This window comes from Sinocyclocheilus rhinocerous, unplaced genomic scaffold (assembly GCF_001515625.1).
Source record: "Sinocyclocheilus rhinocerous isolate Xijiao unplaced genomic scaffold, SAMN03320098_v1.1 scaffold1319, whole genome shotgun sequence".
NCBI lineage: Eukaryota > Metazoa > Chordata > Actinopteri > Cypriniformes > Cyprinidae > Sinocyclocheilus > Sinocyclocheilus rhinocerous.
In genome coordinates, this window is record NW_015650691.1 from 1,009,698 (window position 1) to 1,021,060 (window position 11,363).

At 36.3% G+C, this 11,363-nt stretch overlaps 1 protein-coding gene across 3 annotated transcripts in view; it reads left to right on the forward strand.

Moving 5' to 3' along the window:
* The window catches only part of zswim7 (zinc finger, SWIM-type containing 7), a 23,567-nt gene extending 17,961 nt beyond the window's left edge, over positions 1-5,606 (forward strand). For all 3 annotated transcript variants that reach the window (XM_016517285.1, XM_016517283.1, XM_016517284.1), the window contains 2 exons: positions 3,516-3,620; positions 5,282-5,606. In XM_016517285.1, coding sequence (XP_016372771.1) covers positions 3,516-3,620; positions 5,282-5,398 — 222 coding nt within the window. In that variant the 3' untranslated portion in view covers positions 5,399-5,606. The remainder of the gene's footprint in view (positions 1-3,515; positions 3,621-5,281) is intronic.
* Positions 5,607-11,363: the final 5,757 nt, after the last annotated feature.

Consider the following 11,363-nt stretch of genomic DNA (forward strand, 5'->3'; position numbering starts at 1 on the left):
TGAGTCCCTTGTTGGTCCTGAGCAGTTCAATCGCCTGCTGTTCTTCAGAAAAATCCTCCAGCTCCTGCACATTCTTTGGTTTTCCAGCATCTTCCGCATATTTGAACCCTTTCCAAAAGTGACTATGATTTTGAGATCCACATTTTCACACTGAGGACAACTGAGGCACTCATACACAGCTTTTTAAAAAGTGAAAACATTTACTGATGCTCAAGAAGGCAACACAATGTATTAAGAGCCAGGGGTGTAAACTTTTGAACAGGATGATGTGTAAATTCTTCTCATTTTGTTTAACGTTCATATTTTTTCATTTAGTATTGGACTTCAGAAGCTACATAAATACTTACATGTTTCCCAGAAGACAAAATAAGTACAATTTACCCTGATCATCCAATTTAAAAAGTTTACACCCCCCGTCTCTTAATTCATTGTGTGGCGTTCTTGAGCATCAGTACATGTTTTCACCTTTTGTAATAGTTATGCATGAGTGCAAACATAGAAGCATTTAGGTAGATCGGGGGCGCATTCCCTTCAAAAACAAATGTAATCCACTGCGTCTTCAGCGGCTCAGATGTCAGGAGTAAATGACGACTGCTATGTTCATTATTACATCCAACAACAAAACACCTCGGTCGCTTAGGAGACAATCTTGTCTACCTCTGGTCTGGAGTCGAAACAATGGTGGACTGTTTCCAGCTCACTCAGGGCGGGTCTACATTATAAAATGGCCGCGTCAGTCAATAGTCATGGGAGGGGCCTGTGCAGAACTACGTCACTCTGCCAAGAATCTCAGAACAGCCTGATCTGAGAAAGTGATCATTATTATTGGGGATTTAAAAAAGCACTGGGTGGATTTTTGTCATTATAGGGTGGATGTGTACACACTGCCAACACACATTAATGTTCATTTATCATGTAAAAGTGAATTTTGCATCTGATGACCCCCTTAAAGCTAAAGGTTATTGATTTCCTCTTTTTTTCTTTTGTTCTTTGATTAACAGACATCACAGCTAGCTGGTTATTAGGTTTTATGGCTGCTATTACTTTAAGAGCTGCCGCTGCTGAACGTGACGCAGATCTGACACGCATGCTCGTAGTTTCATTTGCGCTTTATATTAAATCATACAGGCTACAGTATAACGGCTGACAGGACAGGAAAATTCGTTTTTACTGACATGGCCTGACAACATCTCATCTGACTGCAGTTCAATGTTGTTCTGCTGAAGCTCCTCGTCCCCTGAAGCTTTTCCGCACTCGTTTGACTGACACCTGGTGCTGAGGCAAAGTGGAGTGCGCGTCTGAAAAGTCTCCTGTTTGATGTGGTCATAAAGATGTTCTGCATCTAAATAAACGCAATTCTTGTCAAGAAAAAAGAGACAGATACAGCATATGTGAGTGGGGTGGCCAACCCTAGCTCCGCCCCTGTGTTAACGGAGTTAAATATTTTTAACGCCATTAAACTGAAAAAATTATTTGCCTGCGTTAATAATATAATACATATAATTTGAATGTATAATTTTTTTTTTTTCGTTAAACTGTCAAGCTTTTATTTTGATGGAAAACAGAATGGAGCCCTTAAAGCTTCTCTTTAGTTGAGAAGTGTTTCAAGTATGAGTATGGTTGGCACTTATTGCATTACTATATGTGACCCTGGACCACAAAACCAAAACCTTGTGTCAATTTTTCAAAATTGAGATTTATACATCATCTGAAAGCTGAATAAATAAGCATTCTAGTGATGTATGGTTTGTTAGGATGGGACAATATTTGGTCGAGATACAACTATTTGAATATCTGGAATCTGAGGGTGCAAAAAAATCAAAATATTGAGAAAATCGCCTTTAAAGTTGTCCAAATGAAGTTCTTAGCAATGCATATTACTGATCAAAAATGAAGTTTTGATATATTTACGGTAGGAAATTTACAAAATATCTTCATGGAACATGATCTTTACTTAATAGCCTAATGATTTTTGGCATAAAAGGAAAATCTATCATTTTGACCTGTACAATGTATTTTTGGCTATTGCTACAAATATACCCCAGCGACTTAAGACTGGTTTTGTGCTCCAGGGTCACATATGACGTTAAACAAACCCAAACTCACAGCAGATGCTGAGATGGAGTTTGTGTGGAACAGAGCTGCTCTAAGATGCTGTAAACACTGGCTGATAATGAACTGTTCATGTGTAAAAACACAGTGCCACGCTTCATTCTGAAACACACAGCCCATGTATTTAATTCGATTACAGCCTTTGCGATTCGATAATTGCACTGAGCCACGTTTTTGGTTTTATTTCGATGAATTGTGCAACCATAGGATGGGCTGCTGTCATGGTGTTTTTGTACTTGATTATTGAGATGTATGATTGTTTAACAACCAAGAAATATGAAGCTATTTTACAGAAACACATTCCCCACATGATGTTCCCATATTCCAGCATGGTAATGCTCCCATATAGACTGCTAAACAAATCTAACAGACTCCATGACCTTACCAGTCATCAGATCTACACATCATTGAGTCTCTCTGGGACGTTCCAGAGCGCTGAATGCAAATGAGATTTCCACCTTCTTCATACCTCAAACAACTGGAGGCTTTTCCTCTTGAAAAATGAAGACATATCCTAATGCATACCATGACAGCATTTCAAAAAAGAATTGAAGCTGCTCTGCAAAGTGTCTCTGCTTCTTATTCAATTTTGTTAGTTCTTATTACCCTTTTTTATGAGATTTTTTTCTTACTTCAATGACAAACCCCTGAAGGGAATCGGCACTGCAGTCCTTTCGAGGCAGTTAAAAACCCTTTTGAGTGCGGTTGTGCGGTTAGTTTAAATGGTTTATTGAAATGTCAAGCTTGACATTCTTACTCCGGTTAGTTCTAATTCTATTAATTCTATTCTATTCTACTAATAATTATATATTTTGTAACTGAGAGACAACATGAAATATGTGTACTTTACTCACCCTCATGTCGTTCCAAACCTGCATGACTTTCTTCCTTCTGCTGAACACAATATTTGAAGATTTTTGATAACCCAACAATACTGGAGTCCATTGACTTCTCTTGAGAGGAGGAAAAAAAATGAGGCATTTCTCAAAATAATCCTGTTTTGTGTTCAGATAGAAAGTAATTTAGGTTGAAAAAGATATGAGGGTGAGTAAATGATGACAGAATTTCCATTTTTGGGTAAACTCAAAATGTGAACTGGTGACCAGCTACAACACAAAACATTCACTTTTCTTTATATTACACTTGCCTAAATAATTTAGATCTAAATCTAAAATCTGGGAACACATATGTGTAAATTACAAATAAGAGCATTTATTAAGAGCACTGGTTTGATGATGTCTTGATTGTTAAGTGTTTGAGTTTGACTACAGAGCGATCGACCTGTACTGTTTGACACTGTAAAATCAAAGTCTGTATTTTTGGAAGCTGAATCCTCTAGAGCTGCAGCAGTGATGGCACAACACTCGTCTCACATTTCAGTGTGGCTTTTCTCTCTCCATCAGGTGTTAGGTGGATCAGGGCGTCTGTACACGTGCTTCACGTCCTGTCACTACTGCCCATGCCCTGCCTTCTCCTTCTCTGTGCTCCGGAGAAACGAGAGTCTGATGGTGAGGTCACTTCCTCTTTCTGTTCATACACACTCGCACAGCTGCACTCACAAACCCTGAGACCCTCATCCTGTTTCGTTGTTTGTAGAATTATTTCTGTCAATATGCGTTTACACACTGTGAGTCGAAGGTTTGGAATAATTACGATTTTGAATGTTTTTGAAAGAAGTCTCTCATGCTCACCAAAGCTGCATTTATTTGATGCAGTAATATTGTTAAATATTAGTACAGTTTAACATAACTATTCCATTTTTTTATTGATATCAATTTTGAAAACAGTTGTTCTGCTTCATAGTTTTGTGGAATCTACCAAATGTTAAAATGTTTGCAGAAAGTAAGATTTTTAAAAATAAAATCATAATTAATAATAATAGTTCAAAAATATTTGTTTTTACTGTATTTTTGATCAAATAAAGGGGCCTATAGGTGAACACAACAAACTTCTTGCAAAAAACATTACAAAAATCTTCACTATTCCATACTTTTTACCCCGTTTGTGTGTCTGTGTCCATATATATAGTCTGCATTTTTGTCTTATTTTCTGCATTTCTCGGTTGCTTGCTTGTATGGCTGACATCAAACCATAAGCAATAACATTTACTCAAATTGATGCTAAATAGTTGACAATATTACCAATTAGTTGACCACATTATTTGATGTGCAAAATTGACTAATTAATTATTGAAAACCGTTTTAGTCGCAGCACCACTTTTTTTTTTGCCTGCTTTTGTTTTAAATATCTAACTTTGCTCTCTTCTTCATCTGCCTGTTGCTGTGGTTATTTCTAGCGATTTTATTTGTTTTCTGGTCTCCATTGACGGTGTGGCCCCGTTTCAACAGTATCTGTTGCCGCACAGTTGCATGTGCGTCCGCCTGGTTTTGAGCCCAGGGGAGCGAATGAGACTAAAATTAGTCCTTAAGTCTGAGAAAGAAAATCCAGAGACAACGCCAAAATGCACTGCTTCACTCTGATAGCATGACCTCACTTTATTATCGAACTGCAACAAAATATAAATGCGTTTTATGCCCATGTGATCTGAGAGGAATGGTTTCCTTGTTTATTTATAGTCCTCTGTGTAATGCATTAGCGTTTGCTTGATGCGCCAGAAAATGTCTCAGATGTGATTAAGCTGCCCTGCTCTCAGAACATGACGTGAGATTCTCATCAGACACGAGTTGTTGGGTTGGTGGTCTCTGTATCGAGGGTCTGGGTTGCAGTCAAGCCTGTAGCAGACCAACAATTAATGGAGAATGTGAATAATAAAGCAAATGCAGTCTGTTCTTCATAGGCGGTTTCATTGTCAGTCTTCTCGTTTTGGGCGACACTAATATTCTCCTTCATTGTAATCCTGTTTATATCTCCGTCACGTGATGAATGTCTAGCCATGGTGAATGTGCATCCCGCTGATGCATTTTTCGTGTGTGCAGTCACCATAAATTGAAAACAGATGGCTGCATTGTGCAGTTTTATCATTACACAATAAATAGTAGTGTGAAACATATCTGATCCTGAGTCTATACTGTATCTCTCTCTCTCTATATATAACCAAACTGGTGTGAGAATAGCTGTTATATAATGTTTATTTCAGTCAATTCAAAGCTGTTTTTAGCATGCTTAAGCATCATTTTATTGAGCTGTTTTGCGTATCTGTGTTCTCTAGTGTAAGCACCTCCTGGCTGCCTGTCTGAGTCAGGCCATGGGTTTGTGCCAGCAGGAGCAGGTCTCAGATCAGCAGATGACCCATATTCTCTCAGGGCAAACTGAGGCCAGCACATAAATAACTGATCCTGGAGTAGAGTGATACTCTGATGAGAACCCCCATTCAGATATTTAGAGTCATTATGGATTAGAATGGACTCGTCTTTTCGAAGTTGTTGTTGCACTTAAATTATTTTATTTATTTTTTTTTAAATGAGGGATGATCTGTCGTAGAATGTAAAAAATTGCTTTGAAAGTAAATAAACAAGCAAAGCTGTGACCCTCAATATGATGTTTGTGTATGTTTGGATATATTCTTGCAAACTATTTTATCAGTTGCCAGAGAATGTACATCTGTTCACTGAGCGTGATGGCGTTTATTTTTGGAGTTTCCGTTTGTTTGAAGGTTCGGTACTCTAGACTGAATCTCATCAACAAACAATCAAACCACATGGTTTAAATACTGTGCTTTTGGATTTTGCCTTCATAAAATAGTATTTATTAAACATTCAAGTAGCTAGATTTTATCATGCTTTCTAAAAAGAAAAATGAACTTTATTTTTAATGACAACTACATTACATACTAAAAGAGGACTGTTGTTTTTATGTAAGCAATGAGGTACGAGAGACTGTGCTGTGCTGCTTCGCTTCACGTCATGCCTAACAACTCCCTTCAGCCGTGATTCACAATACAGCACGGCCTCTCCTACCTTATTGCTTTTATAAAATGGTAACCACACAATAAAAATGTATGTATTGATATATTACTATTTTGAAGTAAATTTTTTTTAATGTATTTTTTTTAATGTTAAATACTGTCCTTCCGCTAAAAAAATAGTTCCTGAGAGCAACAGTAACATGCCTCATCTTATGGAACTCAAATAAAAACAGGAACTGTTTTTTTTACAACGTATATGATATTTTCTCACACACATACACATGGGCCAGAGTTGAGAACCCCTGCACTATATTATTGAGTGTTTATGTTGCTAAAGGTGGTTGCTAAGGGTGTTGCACACTGGCTGAAGCAGTCATAGCCGTGTTTTATCGTGAATAAAACACAGCTGATATATACGTGTGTTTGTGTGGGGATAGATAAGTCCAGAAAGTATTTTTACATATAAACACTCCTAATGAGTAATTATTTCTATACTGGCAAGCAGAACATGTGCAAAACATGACATTTTGTTTTTGCACATAAATTGCACATTTCTTTTGCACATTTATAATTTTTTTTAAAGGGGTCCTATTATGCTTTTTCACTTTTTCAACTTTAGTTAGTCTGTAATGTTGCTGTTTGAGCATAAAAAAGATCTGTTACAAAGTTCAAAGTCCAATTCAAAAGGAGATATTTTATTTAACAGAAATCACTTTTCAAAAACTACAACGAACGACTCGTTTGGACTACAACGCACATTTTCCGGGATTTGTGATATCACAAAGATCGACGAATGGGACGAGACCTGGTTGAGCTGCACTAGAGAAGGCAACGAGTGTTATCACTATGTCGGAGACATGCTAGCTTTCCCAAGGCAGATTAACTTAGAGTGGTTACAATCATCCGGGTTTAAAGGGGTCATATGATGCTGCTAAAAAGAACATTATTTTGTGTATTTGGTCATTTGATACAGGCACTATTCGAGACGTTCGTGCCAGACTGGGGAGAGAGGTGTTGTAATAATGTAAAATATGTGAAAAATTGTGTTTTTCGAACAACCTAGTATGAGAGCCTGTTCTAGTACACCCCTGAAACAAAATCAAGGCTTTGTAAAAGAGCATAATAGGACTCCTTTAAATGATTTTTTTCTGTTATTTTATTTTATCTTTAGTTTTTCACTTACACGTTAAGTAGCAGCAATACTGTATTGAGATGTTAAATGTTTATCATATGATTCAAATCACTTATTTTGTGTTTATTATTATTTACTATTATTATTTTGCGTCCTTATCCTTTTCCCGACCTTAACATCCTAATGAGGACTCTATATATATATATATTTGTGTAACAATATTTACAAGGGATCTTTATTTATTGAAAAGTTAAAGGAAGAGGTATTGCTTATATGAAATATTAAGAATGAAACAAGAAAGAACACAGAAAGCAGTAGGTACAGAAATATATCATGTGAGATGTATGTACATGTAATGACGTATCTTGCCGTGTCACTCATCCTATGCTGATGTCAATTTCAGTTTCCATGTTTGACTGGAGTGCCTATACACACCTCATCTGTCGTCCTATTAGATTTCACTTCCACCATGGCAATGGAAAATAGAAACCTACATTGCTTCGTGCATCGAGTCTAAAACCTGACTAGTGCTCGACAATGACGCTGGTTCCATTTCCTGACTGTATACATACAGACAAACATTTCATAGTGTTTATGATTCTGCACATTGATGGCTAGCGGAACTACTACTTTCAAAATGTACATAGATAAACTAAGTATCAGTTTCTTGTGTTTTTTTTTCAGTGTGTTTAAAGGTGTGAGAACGTGGTATTTAATAATGAGATTATTAGTGTTTATCATTTAGGGAACTGGAATATGGTAACCGCCAAATTAATGAACACAATATATCAGCTAGGCTAGATTCTGGAACTTGGTGGCTTTGGCTCTTAGAAAAGTTTTTTTTTTTAACAAAGGCTGCACGTGCAGTTTCTCACAACACACACATTCAGACACACTTTACACTGAATAAACGACAGTTGAGCTGAGCTAAAACTGAAAGAAGAAGGCACAAAAGATATATAAACAGCTTTTATTAATAAAATAATTCACCATACATAGAGATTTATTCATGTTAAATAACAAGACTCCATTTTGATGCTAAAGGTTTTTGTCGCAAAACTTTTTTTTTTTCAACACGTACAAGAGAACATCACAGTGTATGTAGATTAGTGACAAATACACACATCAAAAACATCCACATTTAAAAGCACTGACTCTTTTCTGTTTGCTCCAAAGGCAAGAATAAAATTCAGGTGCACTTGACTGGTTAAGAAAAGGCCTTTTGTTTTACTGCTTTCAACAGAAAGTACTTCAGTAAAGGAATAAAACATCAGCTAACACAGTTAAAGGAAGAGGTATTGCTTATATGAAATATTAAGAATGAAACAAGAAAGAACACAGAAAGCAGTAGATACAGAAATATATCATGTCAGATGTATGTACATGTAATGACGTATCTTGCCGTGTCACTCATCCTATGCTGATTTCAGTTTCCATGTTTGACTGGAGTGCCTATACACACCTCATCTGTCGTCCTATTAGATTTCACTTCCACCATGGCAATGGAAAATAGAAACCTACATTGCTTCGTGCATCGAGTCTACAACCTGACTAGTGCTCGACAATGACGCTGGTTCCATTTCCTGACTGTATACATACAGACAAACATTTCATAGTGTTTATGATTCTGCACATTGATGGCTAGCGGAACTACTACTTTCAAAATGTACATAGATAAACTAAGTATCAGTTTCTTGTGGTTTTTTTTCAGTGTGTTTAAAGGTGTGAGAATGTGGTATTTAATAATGAGATTATTAGTGTTTATCATTTAGGGAACTGGAATATGGTAACCGCCAAATTAATGAACACAATATATCAGCTAGGCTAGATTCTGGAACTTGGTGGCTTTGGCTCTTAGAAAAGTTTTTTTTTTTAACAAAGGCTGCACGTGCAGTTTCTCACAACACACACATTCAGACACACTTTACACTGAATAAACGACAGTTGAGCTGAGCTAAAACTGAAAGAAGAAGGCACAAAAGATATATAAACAGCTTTTATTAATAAAATAATTCACCATACATAGAGATTTATTCATGTTAAATAACAAGACTCCATTTTGATGCTAAAGGTTTTTGTCGCAAAACTATTTTTTTTTCAACACGTACAAGAGAACATCACAGTGTATGTAGATTAGTGACAAATACACACATCAAAAACATCCACATTTAAAAGCACTGACTCTTTTCTGTTTGCTCCAAAGGCAGGAATAAAATTCAGGTACACTTGACTGGTTAATAAAAGGCCTTTAGTTTTACTGCTTTCACCAGACAGTACTTCATGGAATAAAACATCAGCTAACACAGTTGCAGTGCAGTACAGATTCGTCTCCATTGGAATGTCCAAGATGTGTGGCACACTCCTGTAGTTTAGCCCTTACAAAGTGTAACAAATAGTTGTACATTTACATCATTTAGAGACTACAAAACACAAAAATACTGATAAAGAATGTCTTTCTTCCCCTCAATAAATAGAAACTGTTGGCACAGCTGCGGTTGGGGAAGGCATGTCATTGTCGGGGGCAAACACATCAGTGCATCTGTCAGAAACCAGAGCTGATGAAATCCACACACTGTCCTAAACAACTGTTTCCAGTAATAAGTCATTTTTCTGTTCATACCGAAAGCAAATAAAGAATGTGACAATCACAGTCGTGATTGATGATTGTTAAAGGAGTAGTTCACCTAAAAATGAAATGTGTCTCATCTCACCCTCAAGTTGTTTCAAACCTGTAAGATTCTTTCTTTGGTTGAACACAAAACAAGATATTTAGAAGAATGTTGGTAACCAAACAGTTGACGGTAGCCACAGTCTTGCATAGTATGGAAAACAATACTATAGAAGTCAATGGCTACCGTCACCTTTTTGGTTACCAACATGGACAAAAAAATTTCGTACAGGTTTTTAACAAATTTAGGTAAATGTAATTAAATAGGTTTAAGTAAATGATGACAGTTTTCATTTTTGCATGAACTATCCCTTTGATATAGAGCTATAGTATGTGGGATTTTGGACCAATCAACTTTCAGAAATAGAAATCAGTTGACAAAATATCTGCCAATCATCACAGTTTTACTTAGGGCGACTCTTTTTTTTCCAGATGTGCCCTGGCCGGAGTTTCTGAATTGCCTAAAATATCCAGGTTTTGGCTTTATACTTGCTGAAAGTAATGACCAATAGCGTGCAGGCATTGTACATAATCAACCAATCATGGCGTGTGTGAAGGAGGGATCTAAAAAAAAAAAAACTGACAGTCAAAGCAATGCAAATACGTATGCATATAATGTATGTGAGGACTGTAGAGAGCATGTCAATAAGAAAACAAAGTCAAAACCTGGATATTTAGGCGATTTAGAAATCCCAGCCAAGACATGTCCCGGAAAAAGAGGATGTATGGTGATCCTAGATTTACTGCTTGCTGCTTTTTCGCATTTCACCTGGACACAGTTGCAATTCACTCCCAAAAAACAAAAAACAAAAAAAAAATTGTGCATTCCCTTGATTTCAAAATAACTTCTAAATGTGGGCTTATTAACTTATGATCATGTTAGACCATCATCACTATGTGTCCTTATTTTTACAATGCTGCAGATAGCAAATAAACCAATAGATACATTTACATGCACCCAAATAATCTGTTTATAATGGCTCAGTCAGACTGAAAAGTGTTCATGTAAACGCCTCAATTGATCTGAATGTGCTCGATCCAAATTAAATTTCCATCCAACTGAAAGGAGTGGTGTAGATCTAAAATCAAATGGAAAATCACTGCGGCGCAGTGTCATGATGTGTATGTTTACATGCATTTTACATCTTATGAATATGCTTATGTTTCTTGTCTTACAAACTGCTAAAACAAAGTCTATCACTGGTGTCTTCGGTTCTGAACAGAACGACTGATCGTTGTGCATGCGCTGAAGTTTTGTGTGGAGTACGTGTAATGCACATGTAAACAAATGTCAATCATATTGCAGCTTTTAGGTTTTATATAAATAGCGCTTTCAGAATCTTAAATCGGATTGCATTCATTCCCATTTACAAAAATCAGGGCATGTAAATATACCTAGCGAGTTTTTACATCTAAAACAGTCATGACTATCAAAAATCAGCTTATTATAGAACATAACAATTGATGCCAAAACAATCAGATATGAACAAAAAGACAATAAATATTCAAATAAACCATCCAAACATCAATAAAGTTTGTTGTTGTTGTTGTTTATATATATATATATATATATATATATATATATA